The following is a 17,865-nucleotide window of genomic DNA, read 5'->3' on the forward strand; positions in this document are numbered from 1 at the left end:
AGGCTTGAATCACCTGATTGTCCGAAAAAGTAAGATGATTCCGTGCTTTGGAGGGCACGTTAAGCCGTTGGTCCCGGCTATTAGCCGTAAAAATACCTCCACCAACCCGCATTGGAGCAGCGTGGTGGAGTATGCTCCATACCCCCTCCGGTTGATTGAGGGGAAGCCGGCAGTAGGACGTATATAAGCTGTTTATGTTCTTTTAAAAAATAAATTTCTGAAAAATAGGCGCGAAGTCATGTGACAGTGACACCAATCAGAAAGCGTGACGTCACGATGTGGCGTACTGGTCTTAGCAATCGATAAGTTATGCTTCGCGCGCGACGCGGCTCCCGTGCAGCGCGCGCAGGTGATTTGTGTCTGTAGCTATCCCGCATACGTCATATATCGTGGCTGATTTTTCTAAATGACGTATCCTTATTTTTCGGCTACAGTGATTTGTGTCTTATTTTCAATTGTAAAAGGTGCAAATCAGTTTCGCCAAAGATTGCAGATACGTCAGTTCGCGACGTCATCGACGATATGATCTGTTCATCTAATAAAGAAAACAACAAAATACTGCTAAACTGTATATTAAAGCGTCCGCTTGCTGATGTTAACGTATCCGATGCCCACGCAAGTCATCCTGACCTGCTGTGAGAGGGACCCCTGCTCCTCGTCCGACTCCTCCTCATCTCGCACCACGTCCAGCTTAAACATTACGCCGAAGAATTCCTTAAGATGCTGCAGGAAGGTGATTGTGTACTCGGAGAGAGGGCCCACCTGAAACAATTAGGGAAATACATAATCTATAGAATCTCACCCTGACCATAAGATCTCACCCTGACCATAGGAACTCTGACCATAGAATGTTACCCTGAGCATAGGATCTTACCCTGACGATAGGATCTCACCCTGACCATAGGATGTCACCCTGACCATAGGATGTCACCCTGACCATAGGATGTCACCCTGACCATAGGATGTCACCCTGACCATAGGATGTCACCCTGACCATAGGATCTCACCCTGACCATAGGATCTCACCCTGACCATAGGATCTCACCCTGACCATAGGATCTCACCCTGACCATAGGATCTCACCCCGACCATAGGATCTCACCCTGAGCATAGAATCTTACCCTGACCATAAGATCTCATCCTGACCATAGGATCTCTCTTTGGACATACTTTAGTATACTTACAACACACTCGCTGACATCTTTCTGTCCGAGCGCCATCCAGAGCGCGAGTATCCACTGGAAGGCGGAGTCGACGGCGCCGCCGCGGTGTATCTCGTCCAGTAGCCGCTGTGCACACACGCGGCCCAGGTCTTCAGGCAGGGTGATATCGCCCTGACCGGCATCTACTGATTTCTGCAGACACAGTTTAACTAAAGATTGTTAAACTACTGACTTATACTCGCCACTTCATCCGCGATAAATCCTTTTATTTCAACTTCCAAAATTCTGACTTTAGTGCTCACATACATTGAAGAGCTTAAATTGGCTTAGCCCATATAACATCACGCCTGTATCCCTGAATCTGACATCGTACGGAAAACTTTGAGGGAGGAAAATTCCACTTGATATTAACTCGGAATAATGAGCTGAATTATCCCTCTTAGTATTCGTTACGATGTCACTAACACCTTGTATACAATACATCCATTCCTCACCAACAATGTTTAAGTCTGATGTAATATTTCCCACTGCAGTAAGCAGAGGTTATGGAATTCCACTTGCTTCGATCCTGAGAATCCTGAGACACTTCTCTTGCTTCCTCCACATGCATCCATCGATTGATACACGCACGTCGCACACACGGTTCAAAGTAAATCGTACTGAACCCTTTCTAAGGACGTCTTGAAGGTCAATGTACGTCCTTAAGTCTTCCGCACATCACTGTATAGCCACGAGCATTAATATGTATACACTTTGGTACCATGTCACATTAACTTTTTTGACAAATTGAACTGTAAGTCTCACTAAATGTCAAATATGTTAGTGCGACAGAGTCCTAAAGTGGGTACATCATATTGCTCATGACTGGACAAATAGATAAAACTTACAGCCTCAGCGCAGTAGAATGTCTTGTCTGTGGTCTCAGCGACTAGGCTGACCCCGAACCCGGGACTTTTGCCAGCGTTTGGTCCGCGACATTGGTCCGTGTTGATGTACACATCCGGGATGAAATTTAACATCACCTGGGAGCAAAAACGATCATCGTCATAACATAAGTTGACTATATCCCAATTCTAGTTAGAGGTACATCCATCGCAAGATGAACTAAGTACCCACACCTCACTGAGCTTTCTTTTAGACCAACGTGATAGGGAAATGATATTATTATGTTTCTTTTTATATTTTTTATGCGTGGTATAGGGATTCAGTTAGACACGACGAATTTATTAAAAACATCATAGAAGAGAAGCTACAAGGAAAGAGAGGATGGGGAAGACCAAGAAGAGCTTACATGGAACAGATTAAAGAGACGGCGAACGTCGTGTCTTATAAGGAAGTGAAGGAATTGGTAAGACAAGAATGGAAAATGCTACACCGACAAGAGCGTGACTCTTAAATTAGTGATGATGAGGGATTCAGTGTCACAATTATGTTTCTGAATGATGCAGCCACAAACAAGAAAATAGAATAGAAATAGAGAATTGGGTAGTATCCTAGGTCAAAGATAAATTATGAAATCCTGATTAATAAATAAAGACAGACCTAAAGGTTTAACTAAAGGACTAACAACGTTTTATTATTCTATTTAACTTATTTATGAATTTTAATAAAGAAAAATGTTATAAAAAGTCCGCCATTTTATCACGTTTTTTTATGACGTCACAGGTTGTACGTATTTTCATACAAATTCCATAGTAATTTCGTGTTTTGACGTTTAGTAAAAAGTAACTGATTTGACTAGTTGGAAACTAGCCTATTGTTACTAACCCCTTTGGCAGCCTCAACGACCCGGTTAGCCATGGTGGGCGAGACCCGGAGCGCGTACACCACTCCGCGTATCCTCTTCACCAGCCCCCACTTGCTCCACTGCAGCGGCCGCAGGTGCCTGCGGACCGGGCACTTGAACACCACCTCGCCACCGCCTAGTGGAGGTGCTCCTAGAAACGGGTTTTGGTCAGATCAACATATCCATCTTAGGTGTATATATCAACAGTGGCTGCAAGTTGTTGTTAGCAATATTGCTATTCAACATTTGTGCATATAAAAGTAAGTGCACAATGCAAACAAACAAATTATGTCTAATAGCAATATTGCTTTCTTAGATGAATTGCTTCGATGTGGCCATTTTAACCCCCCAGGTATACTAATTTGGAGGTGTCTGTAGGAATCGGGGCCAATATAGAATAAAAATACTTGAATGTTGACAACTACATACTGTAGTAGTCCATTGCATATCTTTTTTATGTTTCAAAGTCAAAGTCAAAGTATTTATTGCACACCATATGGTAAACAGTTGTTAGAAATATTATAGTATCACATATGGACCCGGGAGGGTATAGCAAAAACAAACAAAAATATCAAGAAATTACATTAGGCCAGAAATACAAAAATAATAATAATAACAAGTACTTAACATTAAACAAACTTAATCTAAAAAACTTTTTCTACTCCTCTACTTTAATCTGGCATTTAAATAACCAAAAAGTCTAATATAAGTACATACATAATTAAACTCTTTGAAAAAGTGTACGCTCTATGGCCTATAAAAGCATTGTTTACAAAGTGTAACTGTACTATAATGTCGCCAAAAAAGCATTGTTGTTGTTTTTTTTTTTTGACCTGGAAACTGGCACTTTTACTTTGTTTGGTGCCATAGATATACTATAAAAAAAAGTATACATTTGCCGCCATTTTCCCGCGCGTTGGAAAATAAATTGGAAAAATTTTGTGTTTCGTTTAAAATTACGTCGTCGTAGAAAAAGTATTGTATGCAACGTTGTATAACTAGGTCAAAAAATGCTTGTGGCGTCTCTTATTGCGATGTTCGCCAAGGCTCACATCGCAACTCACGCCACTCGCATTTTTTGACCCTTCTTATACAACTGTTGCATAAAATACTATAATCTAATTATTGTTTTCTATGTATATACCGATGGTGTATTATTATTAAATAAATAAATAAATTAAGCCTCACCTCTTCTGACAACCTTCAATTCAAGTCCATCATCAACCAATATAAACTTCAAGAGCACCGGTAAGGCAGCTGCTTTAATCTTATCAACGGAAACGTCGAGGTCACTGTGTGTCACGCCTTGTAACACCGCATTGAGGGGCTCCTTGCAGAATGGACCTAGTGCTAAGAGGATTTCTAAATAATAACCTGAAAAATTAATATTTAATATTATATAGCATGCAGAGAGCGGCAGCATTTAGCCGTATAGTGTGGCAAACCATAACAATGATGGGCAACTGTCATAAGGAGACACGTTAATGATTATTCGCTTCGGCCCCACACACTCCTTCCAAAACTACGTGACAACATAGTGACAAAATATCGAAAGAACATTACACTAATAATAAAAAAAAAGTAATGTTATTTATGTTTGCTAATACATAAAAATCAAGATGGAAGATTCTGAAAGTATTTGAAACGAGTCAGAAAATGATAAGACAATTTGAACATAAAATAATTCTTTATAGTACTGTAACCATTTTAATGAGACACATAAACTTCTTGAAATATTTCTATAAATGTCATTTTTAATCGAGGTTTATTGTTAAAATACTAACCTATACCCCTTTGAGTAGAACAACTGTGATTAACTTGTCCACCGATTAAAATACCAGGCTGGTAATAAACAGACGTGCCTGTCTCACTCAGCTCCACCCTGGTTCCATTTGTCACTTTATCCAGTAGCCGAATTAGGTTCACTTCATATTCTTTTAGGCCCGGATCATCGTGAGTACTACGAATTTCTTCAATCTTTATCGCACGCCCACTTAACGTAGACAGAAGTAGCCGTTGACGGAAGAAATTGCTTCCTTTGTACACAAGCACGTCGTTTTCTAAGACGGCCGGCATTTTATACACTTTTCTGTAATATACAAAGCGAAATTCGTGAAAACACTTTGTAAACAAAACTACACGTGCGTTTAGGTTACATGTCAAATTGACAGCCACTTGACCGTTTATGAATAACGCTACTGTATTTGGGCAATTATTGAATTTAATTATTCTACATATTTTCTGACACAGAAATTTTGGTTGGCAAAAAAAAACAGTATAAAAATATTTTAGTGTGAGTACAAAAAGGCATTTAAAACCAAGTTCATCGAAATTGAACAAATAATAGTTAAAACTACATAAGTGTCTACATAAACGATTTACAATTCGTTTCATGGTTATTTTGAAGTGGGTAACTCATCAATATTTGATTTTTTATAATGAATGCTGATTAATTGGTGTTTCAGTACCTATTCATTATTTATTTTAATTTAATTGCATTTTGAATATTTTCATTTCGTTTCCATAATTATATTCACACTGCATTGATGATTAACATTTGAAATGAACAATCCCTGCCTGATTGATAAGAGTTTGATTGATTGATTGATAAACTTGACAGCTGATTGAACAACAACATCGTTTACTGATGGTGTTTGGTTTGGTTATTTTTTACAAAATTATTGAAATTTTAACTCAATATTCAGAAGAAAACGAATCATGAAAGTGTCTGTCGGTGACGTCGTCCTGCCGGGCGATCATTGTGAAGAAATAGTAGTAATCGGCGAGAAAACTAAGGTTATCCTCGGCCCGGGTTTACGAAAAGAAATTGACCAGATTTACGTGACAAAAGCAGGTATTCTAAAGAAAAGGGCGCCAAACACTTATTGGGTGGACAACCATCAGAAACGGTATGTGCCTGCGAGAGGAGAAAACGTTATAGGAGTTGTAGTGCAAAAAGCTGGTGATATCTTCAGAGTTGATGTTGGAGGGAGCTGTACCGCCACGCTGTCCTACTTGTCCTTCGAAGGCGCTACGAAGAAGAACCGGCCAGAGATACAAGTAGGAGACGTGGTATACGCCAAAATGCTTGTAGCGAGTAAGGATATGGAGCCTGAACTTGTTTGTGTGGATTCTCATGGAAGAAAAGGTCGCCTCGGCGTGTTAAGTGACGGCTTCGTATTTAAATGTTCACTGAACTTAATAAGAAAGATATTGAGCCCAAACTGCCCATTACTAGAGTCTTTGAAGAACGAATGGCCCTTTGAACTGGCTGCAGGGATGAATGGAAGGATCTGGATCAAAGCAAACACTATGAGAGAGACTATAGCTGTAGGGAACGCTATTCTCGGCTGTGAATACATCAGTAATGATGAGATAAAGAGCATGTGTACTAATATTGCCAGTATATTAGCTGGTCATGTCTCATAGTTGTACAGTCACGAGCATTAATATGTATACACTTTGGTACCTTGTCACATTAACTTTTTTGACAAATTGAACTGTAAGTCTCACTAAATGTCCAATATGTTAGTGCGACAGAGTCCTAAAGTCGGTACATTATAGTGCTCATGACTGTACAATGTTTGTAAATTAGGTGTAATATTGTACAGATTATTTGACTTTACTATGATAATAAAGTATTTTATTTTAATTTCAATGGTTTGTTTAATTACCTGATGAATAAATGTAATATATTAAACATTTGTTATAAGTAAATAAATAATTAATTAAATGATGTCCAATTATAATCTTGTATGAAGGAGGTGAAGGTGTTTTATGTTTTTTTTTTTGCCATGACTTGTTGTAGATTTGCCACATTTGGCATTAACTACTTGGCTAGATGACGATAAGATGATGCCTTGTCACAAAAGTAAATTGTGTTGTTCTATATGTGAACACCTCCTTTTAAACATATAAGGAACTACACGATTATCTGTCGTCACGACAAAGTGGGGACGCGCCCTTACAGTACAGGCGTGAGTTTATGTATATAACATACAGAGTGTTAGTGAAAATGTAACAAAAACTTTGAGGGATAATTCAGACCATGATTCTGAGTTAATATAAAGTGGAATTTTCCATCACAAAAGTATGGTACTGAAAATAATTATAAAAACTCATGAATTTTCTGACAGGAAATTCCACTTGATATCAACTCTGAATCATCCCTTCAGTATTCGTTACGACGTCACTAACACCCTGTATAATCTTGTGTAGCGTACCTTATGAACAGTCTACTAAACTGGAGATTGCATTGACAAGTTAAAAGGGACTGTATTAGGATGATGTAATATAATTTGAATAAAATAAAACAGTGAATTAACAGTGATGTGAGATTTATTTTGGCAAATGCAACTAACCTAGTCATTTCGAAATCTCAATACATATGCAAAACTAGAACTAACTGCGACCTCGCCTGTACCTATTGAATAAATATTTATAATTTTTATACAAAGGATAAGCCGCTCCCTATATACACAACATGGCTTCACTCACTTCCTAGCAGTCGTCAGAACCAAGGCTTGCTAGATGGCATTGAAGAACTGGGGGGTTAAAATGGCCATATCGAAGCAATTCATCTAAGAAAGCAATTTTGCCATTTCTTTGCATTGCGCACTTACTTTTACATGCGCAAATGTCAAATTCCAGTATTGCTTTTTTATATGAATTGCTTCAATGTGGCCTTTTTAGACACCCTGTTATATAATAATACACTTATATGCTGAGTTGTTGCATAAGTAAATTGAGAATTGGGCAGTTTCTAAGGTCAAAGATAAATTATGAAATTCTGATTATTACTAAATAAAAACAGATCTAAAGGTGACAAAAAACATTTTCTATTTAACTTATTTAGAAAGAAAAACGTAACTGCGACATTTTGTCACATTTTTCATACAAATTCCATAGTAATTTCGTATTTTGACGTTTAGTAAAAAGTAACTGATTTGACTAGTTGGAAACTAGCCTATTGCATTATAGATTCAAATAAATGTTACAATGGTGCTAATTCCTGTAAATACCATCCAATTTTATTTTAGGTTATATCTGTCATTTTCTTATCCGCCGAAAAGGAAAGGGACGGGTAATCGACAAGCATAAAATTTATGGAACACACGTCAATTTTAAGCACAAATCTAAAACAACCGTCTAAAAATTCGCCCGGGTTATTCATTTATTTACTCATTCTTCCTAAAATTAAGAGCTGTCAATCATCCGTCCCTTTCCTTTTCGGCGGATAAGAAAATGACAGGTATAAGTGTATAACTTAAAGTAAAATTAAGAGATGTCTGCAGGAATCGGGGCCAATATGTATTTGCAATAGTACTGCCTACCAAAGTAGCAACTCTAAATAACGTTAACACTTTCACGGTCACTGGTACATCACCCGTAGACTTTCTGTCCGTGAAAGTGTTAAGTAGGTATCTTACATAACACTTAATAAAATAACCAATTATATAAGTTATGTCAATAAAAATAATCATACATAATAAAACTTCTGTCAAAAGGTTAAGTTAATACTGCGATTTAATAAAGTAAATAAATCTAAACATTTCAATACCATCTTGCAAACCTCACGAGACAGTCTCTCGTCTGAAGCATTTATTAATTTACAACAACTAACTATTACTTTAATAGGAGTTGAGTGACCAGAATAATTTCCTTTATTATTTAACAATAATTTAGTAAACAATAACTTAACAAGGTGAGCTGTTAGAATTTGAAATTTTATATTTTTTTTTTAATATGAAATGAATTTATGTGTTTTTTTTAATGATGAAAATGTGGCTGGTTGTCAAGTGAATGTTGAATCTTTTTAGACGATATTTATTCGGTAATTTATTTAATTTATAAAACTTCATTTGAAAACCAGCCAGCCCTATATTTAAGCGGGGGTCACGTAAAGACTCGCCAATATTATTTTTTTTATCAGTGCAACGGCAACCCCTTATAAAGCCTCTTCAGAAACATTAGAACGTGGTAACTTCAAGATTTACAAACAAATGTACTTACAATTCGTAATAGTAACTATCGAGCGAAATATTTTCAACCGATAGGAATGTTGCTTTATTTACAAAAACATTTAACTTGGATACACGGAGCCGGGACTGCGATCAGCGGTAAATAACCCCGGCTTAGTCCCGAACTAGCCATAGAGTCGCAAGACCGAATATCTTTTTAAAACCTAAACCTCATTGGTGCTAATTACTGCAGACACCATCTAATTGGGTCGTGTACAGTCACGAGCATTAATATGTTTACACTTTGGTACCATGTCACATTATTTTTTTTGACAAATTTAACTGTAAGTCTCACTAAATGTCAAATATGTTAGTGCGACAGAGTCCTAAAGTGGGTACATTATATTGCTCAAGACTGTACTAGGTTCAAGATAAATTATGAAATTCTGAATACCAGATAAAGATAGATCTAAAACTAACGAAAAACATTTTATTTTTTCTATTTAACTTATTTATGAATTTTAATAAAGAAAAATGTAATAATAAGTCCGACATTTTATCACGTTTTTTTATGACGTCACAGTGTGCTTTTTCATACAAATTCCATAGTAATTTTGTGTTTTTACGTTTAATAAAAAGTAGCTGATTTGACTAGTTCGAAACTAGCCTATTTTATTCTAAGTTATACCTGTCACTATCTTATCCGCCGAAAAGGAAAGGGACGGATAATCGACAGGCATAAAATTTATGGAACACATCAATTTTAAGCAGAAATCTAAAACAATTCTACAAAAATTTTACATTGGTCAATAACCCGACAGAATTATGTTCACGGCACACGTGAACGAGATGCCAGATGGCATAAACTACTTGGCCGGACAAATGGGGAGCGCTGAGGACTCTCAATGAGGGAAGCCCGACGCCAAGAGGCCGCCTGGTTAGCTATCACCAGATAGTTGTCTTTCGAATGTTTTAAGAACGTCAAGGGCCCTGTGTCGAAGTTGCAGTAGTTTTAGACGTTATGTAAAAATTGACGATTCAAAGTGTAACTGATTAAAGATGTTTTTGAATTTGATTTCCCGGACGGGTTTCAGGTCTCAGTCTAGGCCAGCCCCGGATTTTGTTTGCGAGCCGCTTGTCCCGCGTTCCCGGCTGTGTGCAACGTGCATTATAGTTGGATGCACATTAATATACCTCATTACTTCATTAATGCTGATTAGAAAAGTACACTTCTCATAAAAAAAAGAAACGCTAAAGTGACATTTATTTTTGTATATAATACTCGTATTGAATATTTTTCTGATAATCCTTGCGAAATATAAACTGCGAGGTTTTTTTTTATGAGAAGTGTATAGTAAACATTTTATGCAGCATTCAAACCATAGAAAAATAACTACCTGTTGGTAGATAAGCGGTTACATTGCCCTGTCCACAGGGCTAGATGCGTCAAGGTCACGGATTTGCCGATCAGATCGTCGAGTCTAATAGCAAATCGACGGGGCGTAACCATGGTAACCACGATCTCGAGCGAGTTGGGGAGTAACCATAGTAACCACGCGTGACCTTGACGCATCTAACACGATGGACAGAGTAATGTAATGTAGTAACCGCAGATATATCCTGACGATTCAACCATAGTGTTAGTAAATATTGCAAGTCGCAATTATAATAAATACATAAATAATCAAACACATTAAGTAGTCAACAGTAAACAACATGAATCCATCGTTCTTCAACTCACTCAAGAATCGTCATTCACTGAATATAATTTATAAAATTTTATTCTCAACAATATTCCCTGTAGTCAAGTTGAAATTTTAACTAGTCCAATCATTTATTTATGTATTATATACTACCCAAAAATTAAACGGATACTGTTTAGCGTTGCGGCGGTCCCAACTAGTTGACCAGCTAGTTCCGCCCATTACCAACAGATGGCGCGCACGTCGTTTAATACAGTCCTAGAACGCGCTAACGAAGTTTACACAGCGCGACGCATACATACAACTTCCGACATAACACCGTCGGGTCGTTGATCCCTGGTCACACTACCAACTTTTGTCTATCGGGGTCTTTTTTGCGAGTCGATGGCGATCGATACTAAATTTTTGCTGACCAATAATTACGCTTACTGCATTGTCAGTGGCTTCGTGAAGGTCTTTAATAGTGCAGGTGTTAGGGCACTTAGGACAGCACAAAAAGTGAGCCATAGTTTGTGGTGATACTCCACACTCGCAATCATCGCAACCATCAACCAGATATCCCCACCTGCAGAGATAATCCTTGCAGCGGCCAACCTGTGTCCGGAGCCTAGCGGGGTACTATGCTCTGTTAATTGTGTTATTATTAACAATGTATTTTTATAAATAAACCTGTCAATCTACAAATTAAGATTATTATGACTTTCTAATGCTGTTAAGGTTCATCATATCCATCTAAAGACTTCGTACCAACAGTGGCTCCAAGTTGTATTTGATTACTTGTTTGTCTGTCCAATCCACTGAGCGAGAGTTTATGTATAATGATGCTGCTTAAAATGCAAGTCGTTTTTTTTTTTCACATGTTGGTCTAACTGAAAGCGTGTAGTGTAGGTACTTCACCTTGCGATGGATGTACCTCTGACTACCCCAATTGCGATATATGAGCTTATATTATGTTTTACAAACGCCATTATTATTTTTGAGTAGTATACGCACAGAGAAACGAATTTTTAAGCGAGTTACGTTTAAAATGAACAGAACAATATGTTAAGGTTACTTTTAGCACAAAATGTCAAATTTTATAGTACATAATTAAAAAGAAAACAGAACATTTCAATCGGAATTTCAACTCTTAACTAGTTATAATTGAGTTCTCACAGACTTGTGTGGTGTTTGATCATATTGGTTATTTTTTTTTTATTTATTTATCTATTTACACTATCTGTACACTTTACAATACAACCATCAATTAAAATTAGTTAAATAGTAACAGAAGTGACAAATAATAGAAGGGTATATTTTTTATTCGAAGGCACATTAGAATATGCTTTTAAAGTTAATACACATCCTGACTTCAAGCCGGACATTTTAGATAAATAACGCACGCGACATTAAAAGCAAAGAAGATTGACCAAAGTTGTATGGAACTTGGTCCAAATATCCTCCATTAACGAGACTTATTTAGCGAAATAGACCACTAAATACTGAGTAATAAATACCAAACCGCAGTCAAAAATACACTGACAGACATTTGGACCCCTTTGGGCCAATCTCCTTTCTATCGTCGTGGTAAAAAAAATCGCAGTTTTCACTAACATAGTTGGCTCCATTATAGACGGCGATACGGCTCACCTATCACGTTGGTCTAATAGAAAGCTCGGTGAGGTGCGGGTACTTAGTTCATCTTGCGATGTACCTCTGAGCCTAATTATGATATAGTCGCTTATGTTATGTGGTGAAAACTCTTTGGCGATGAAAAAGCGAGATAAAAAGCAGAAAGTCCGGACTTTGAAAATCAACTGAGGTTTTAATACTTTAAAACCAACCATGATCAACCACCACATCGCCTCGCATCACTCACAGAACAACACTGTACACTATTTACAAACCAACAAGCAGTCAACACCACTTTAATACCAAAAATATAATTTAATCTATCGATTATTCGGAGATCAAGTTTACTTACAGTAATATACAGTTGTATTAACATACTTACAAATTGTTATTTTACACAGTTTATGCATATACTAGAATACATCTGGGTGTTTTATATCGCTAGGGCTAATGCAAATATCTGATGTAATCCGCGGCGTACTCGTATAACTTCAATGAGCGTAAACCTCAAACAATGTATAACTTGAATGAGCGTAAAACTCAAACAATGTATAACTTGAATGAGCGTAAACCTCAAACAATGTATAACTTGAATGAGCGTAAAACTCAAACAATGTATAACTTGAATGAGCGTAAACCTCAAACAAAACTTGATTGAGTTTTCTACAGTAATTTTAGTTCTTTCAATAACAAGAGATGGCGCTCAAATCGTTTTTAAAAGTTTATTCAACCAAATAAAAGAAAACAAAACGAAACAGTCAGTTTATTTACGTATACATCATTCGCTATAATAAAAAAAAAACAAAAATATTTTTTTTAATAAGAAAGAAATACTACTTATAAATAGTTAAATTATTACTTTACACCGCCACATTACTGTTAGCACCAATATTTTGTATTTTATTATTATTTTTCTGTTCCTTTTACGTTTCTGTTAATATGTGATTTTGTGTAAATTTTTTTCCTACTGTGTTTGTATTGTTACTGTGGCGTCCTTTAATATAATAAATGCTTTATTTCTTTCTATCTTACTTTATTCTGTTGCGGCCGAGGTTTCCTTAATAATTGAGAAGATTCCTTAAAAATGGGATTTTAAAAAGACATTATGTCTAACGACTATAATATCGGATAACCTCCCTTGAATATGTGAAATTTAAATATAATGCCGTACACAGTTTTCCTAAAGTGACGTGTACGCCATCTCTGTATAACGATGGAACTAACTGGAAAACTGCTCATCGAACAAATATGGCGGTCTGTAGCATCATTGGTTGTCATGGTTACGTGGTACCTCTCGCGTCCCGCTTCATACCGCACTTCGATTGAGACCCAATAATTTCTCACTGCGCATTCAAGGTCATTGTTCAACTTATACGCCGCGGATTATACCTAGCTATGTAGAATACAATGGCCCCGATTCCTGCAAACACCTCCTAATGTTACTTTAAGTTATACCTGTCATTTTCTTATCCACCGAAAAGGAAAGAGACGGATGATTGACAGCTCTTAATTTTAGGAAGAATGAGTAAATGAATGAATAACCCGGCCGAATCAAAAACGTATTCGCTGGTATGCAAACCGTTTGACATGTGCTGTCAACTTAATCCAGTCGGTTATTAGCTAAAACAAAATTTTTATAGGGCTGTTTTAGATTTGTGCTTAAAATTTGCTGAAATTTGACGTGTGTTCCATAAATTTTATGCTTGTCGATTACTCGTCCCTTTCGTTTTCGGCGGATAAGAAAATGACAGGTATAACTAAAAATAAAATTAGGTGGTGTGTACTGAAATCAGCAGCAATATATATATTTGCTTATAACAATTTTATAAAGAGGTTTAATGAATTGGTATATTCTGTGTTTGATTTCGATGAAACTGACAGAGGGGCTAGGCCCTTGAGAGCATCGTTATAAGAAAAAAAATAACATTTTATAGTAGTCTCCAGAGCTATTATAGTTCTCCGTTCCTGGTTCAGTACAATCACTGGTCAATATTATAAATGATTAAATAAAAAATCAACAGTTCATCTGTCAGTAATTACCAAATAGATTAAACATTGCACAAATTGGGAACACTTCGCCACATCAAATAAATATATTACGAATTGGGTAGTTTCCTAGGTCAATGATAAATTATAAAATTCTGAAAGACAGATTTACGAAACTTGTTTATGAAGTGCGACATTTTGTCACGTTTTTCTATGACATCACAGTGTAGTGTGTACCTCCACACCCATGTAATATACATATCTATATTATATGTCATTATCCATAGACAGACAATAAACGACCGTCTTAGAAGACACACGTCTCTTATTTAACTCCACAACTCCGGCGTCCCACAGTGCATTTTAGCGTAGCGACGGATCGATGAGGAATCGTGGCTTCCCCAAGCGTCGCCTTCATCACCAGCACCGTTTGGCCTTTGTTCTTTTTCGCCATTATCGCCGTTGCCATTATTTTGCGGTTCTTCAGACATGTTGAACGCTCACTATGACTTTCACGAGACAAACAATACTTTTACTATTTGAGTTATTGCGTCGTTTCTTGTTATTTTGCAGTGGCAAAAAATGTACGATATCAAAGAAAACCACACAACAGTCAGCACAACAATGCAAAACTTGTTCATACAAATTCCGTAGTAATTTTGTCCTTTGAAGTTTAGTAAAAAGTAATCGATTTGACTAGTTGGAAACTACCCTATGAACAAAGACAGAAGACAACTGGAGATCTAAATGGCCACATTGAAGCAATTCATTTAATAAGCAATATTGCAATTTGACAATTGCGCATAAAAAAGTAGGTGCGTAATGTCAACAGATGAATTGCTTCAGTGTGGTCTTTTTAAACCCCAGTTCCTTTTTAAAACAATAATAAACAACGCATTTACTCTATGGTCACATCTTACCATAGACAAAGTGAACTAAACAAAAAATAACTTGAGTCACAAAAAAATACTATACTGAATATACTTATTTGTCAAGCTTGTAACTAGGGAATGCAATCCCGATCTCGCGGGATCCCGATCATGCGAGATCTCTAATATGTCGGGATTAATCCCGAAGCATAATATGACAAGATCCCGTTCGAGAGTTCGAAAGATCCCGTTCCAAGTTCGAGACTGGTGGGATTAGGCGAGTACCCGTTCAGTAGTCTTTTTACGTTGGTAGCTTTGTTTTTTACGTAGCTACTTTCAAAATCACCCGTAACTACTTTCTAATCTCCTTAAGTTATACTTTTTGTTTTGATTATGCTGATTTCCAAAGAAAACTTAAGTTATTTAGTAAGTAATATTGAACAATAAAGGTTTTTGTTTTCTTTAAAAAAATATTTAGTTTTATTTAACCTCACTATCACAAACAAGCAGTTTTCATTGTTTTCAGCTATCTTTGCTTTACATTTTTTTATGAACTAGACGAGATCCCGAAAATTTCGGGATCCCGCGGGATTGATATTTCCAATCCCGCGGGATCTCGAATTTGCAATCTCGAGTCGGGATTGCATTCCCTACGTGTAACTAATATTAAAGGCGTAGGTTTTTGAACACATTCAAAGGAAGACGGATAAATAGTTTTCCCAATTTGTTTTTCGTCTGACATAGATCATGTACGGTCGCGAGTACTAATATGTTTACACTTTGATACCTTGTCACATGAACTTTTTTGACAAATTAAACCGTAAGTCTCATTAAATGTCAAATATGACAGTTCGACAGGGTACTAAAGTGGGTACATGATTACTACATGACTCATGACTGTACAGTGTTTCTATTTCATGACTATCAGCTATCATCGCATTTCTTAAAACAAACGAGTGATAATTTCCATGTTCATCAATTACTAGAATTATCGTGTATTCGGAATTTGAAAATCCGAAAAAAGTTACTTTATACTTTTAAGATACTTTATAGTATCGCCGTGCGTCTTCTGTTTTTAACCGACTTCAAAAAGAAGGAGGTTAATAAATTTTAAATAACAGAGTTACAATGTTCTTGAGCCATCAGAGCACTAATGAAATGACGAATGACGGTTTACATCGACCTCTTCAAGGTACGTTCTTACAAGACATAATAAGATTTTTTTTCTGATATCGACAGATGCACACTGCATTATTCCGTTTTCACAGGATACGCTTGCCTAATCTGAAGATTTTACAGAAGACTGCCAATCCGTCTGTCCACTGCAGGTTATGGGGTTGCGAGTTCAGAAATAGAGTTTCTAATTTCTTCGGAAAACTTTACTATGTCAATTGTCATAGCTCTGTGAGAGCAGTGATAGCGCAGGTTCCATTGATTTTCGAATTTGTTTTCGGTGTTTGGATCATAAATGTTCATCACGTGATCAGCGGAGAAGAAATACATCGTGAGGGAACCCATATTCCCGAGAAATGCATTTCGAAGGTATGTGACCTAACTTGTATCGAGCTGGTTTAACCTTCGCTGGTTAAGGTCAGACAGGTTATCACTTTTGTAAAAAACCTGTCAAATCTTCAGGTTAGGCAAGCGGACCCTGTAAAAACGGAATAACGCTAGGGAGAAAGTAATTCTTATAGCCCTGTATCAATATTACACATTGTTTGACACCATCTATATTATTTGTAATTCCAAAAGTCCAGGTCTTTCCACGTCTTCTGTTTCCTTCAATCCTAGAAGACTCACCAATCACTAGGGCCGCACACAGAGCGCGAGGTTGGTCCGGTCTCAGAAGACGGAGTCAGCTGACCGCGAGAGGTGTACGGGGTGAGAAGGCGAGCGGGCCAGCCGCTTGCGGGGCAGCTTCTGCAGCGTGGAGAGAAGACGGGGGAAGTCCGGCCGCTCCGTCCAGCGGTACGACCAGCATTGCATTAGAATGTCCTAGAATGAGGAATTGGTTACAAATGTGTATGTGGTCTAACAGCCTCCGTGGTCTAGTGGTTAGAGCGTTAGGCTCACGATCTCGAGGTCCAGGTTCGATTCCCGATGAGGACATCGTCGACATCACTTTGTGAGACTGTCCTTTGTTTGGTAAGGACTTTTCAGGCTTGAATCACCTGGTTGTCCGAAAAAGAACGATGATTCCGTGCTTCGGAGGGCACGTTAAGCCGTTGGTCCCGGCTATTAGCCGTAAAAACATCACCAACCCGCATTGGAGCAGCGTGGTGGAGTATGCTCCATACCCCCTCCGGTTGATTGAGGGGAGGCCTGGGCCAGCAGTGGAACGTGTATAGGCTGTATAAACAACACATACATAAGTATGTATGTGATGTGTATTCTTCTATCGTGTGGGTTGTGAGGTGAATTACCAACCTCGTTAATCCCAAAGGCCCCTGACTAGGTAAACAACATCTTCTTATCGTGTGGGTTTTGCTGGTGTCAGGGTTATTACTGAGCCGCCAAAAGTCCCTAACATGGCTCATGTAACTACTACGTACTTAGTAAGTAGTAACCCGGACCAACGGCTGAACGTGCCTTCTGAAGTACAGATCATCTTACTTTCGGACAATCAGGTGATCAGCCTGTAATGTCCTAACCAAACTAGGGATCACAAGGTGATATTTGTGATATGTCCCCACCGGGATTCGAATGCGGGGCCTTCGGATCGTGAGCCCAACGCTTAACCACTGGACCACGGAGGCGATTACAAGATAATTTTGTTGAAGAAAATCA

The 17,865-nt window shown here is 37.6% G+C and overlaps 4 protein-coding genes across 8 annotated transcripts in view; 1 reads left to right on the forward strand and 3 right to left on the reverse strand.

The window, feature by feature from the left end:
* The window catches only part of LOC126372177 (uncharacterized), a 319,771-nt gene that overhangs the window by 146,730 nt on the left and 155,176 nt on the right, over nucleotides 1–17,865 (reverse strand). The gene's annotated exons all lie outside the window — the stretch shown is intronic.
* LOC126372165 (probable RNA 3'-terminal phosphate cyclase-like protein) lies at nucleotides 557–5,107 on the reverse strand. Its single transcript, XM_050017806.1, has 6 exons — nucleotides 4,734–5,107; nucleotides 4,138–4,323; nucleotides 2,931–3,100; nucleotides 2,051–2,185; nucleotides 1,185–1,355; nucleotides 557–762 (listed from the first exon to the last, which is right to left on the reverse strand). The coding sequence occupies exons 1-6, from the start codon at nucleotides 5,023–5,025 to the stop codon at nucleotides 574–576; spliced, it is 1,143 nt and encodes a 380-aa protein (XP_049873763.1). The 5' UTR covers nucleotides 5,026–5,107; the 3' UTR covers nucleotides 557–573.
* Nucleotides 5,564–6,607, forward strand: LOC126372184 (exosome complex component RRP40). Its single transcript, XM_050017847.1, has one exon. It carries the CDS (start codon nucleotides 5,668–5,670, stop codon nucleotides 6,376–6,378), a length of 711 nt encoding a protein of 236 aa, XP_049873804.1. The 5' UTR covers nucleotides 5,564–5,667; the 3' UTR covers nucleotides 6,379–6,607.
* The window catches only part of LOC126372114 (kinase suppressor of Ras 2), a 39,776-nt gene continuing 29,180 nt past the window's right edge, over nucleotides 7,270–17,865 (reverse strand). For 2 of the 3 annotated variants that reach the window (XM_050017697.1, XM_050017696.1), the window contains exon 18: nucleotides 7,270–17,073. In XM_050017697.1, coding sequence (XP_049873654.1) covers nucleotides 16,921–17,073 — 153 coding nt within the window. In that variant the 3' untranslated portion in view covers nucleotides 7,270–16,920. The remainder of the gene's footprint in view (nucleotides 17,074–17,865) is intronic. The other variant, XR_007567114.1, reaches the window with a different exon arrangement.

Source organism: Pectinophora gossypiella, chromosome 13 (assembly GCF_024362695.1).
Source record: "Pectinophora gossypiella chromosome 13, ilPecGoss1.1, whole genome shotgun sequence".
Classification (NCBI taxonomy): Eukaryota; Metazoa; Arthropoda; class Insecta; order Lepidoptera; family Gelechiidae; genus Pectinophora; species Pectinophora gossypiella.

Coding starts and splice junctions, on each gene's coding strand:
- LOC126372165 (XM_050017806.1), bottom strand. CDS start 5,025: ATGCCGGCCGTCTTAGAAAACGACGTGCTTGTGTACAAAGGAAGCAAT. Junction 2,186..2,930: donor TCGTTGAGGCTGCCAAAGGG/GTTAGTAACAAT, acceptor TTTTGCTCCCAG/GTGATGTTAAATTTCATCCC. Junction 763..1,184: donor AAGATGTCAGCGAGTGTGTT/GTAAGTATACTA, acceptor TAATTGTTTCAG/GTGGGCCCTCTCTCCGAGTA.
- LOC126372184 (XM_050017847.1), top strand. CDS start 5,668: ATGAAAGTGTCTGTCGGTGACGTCGTCCTGCCGGGCGATCATTGTGAA.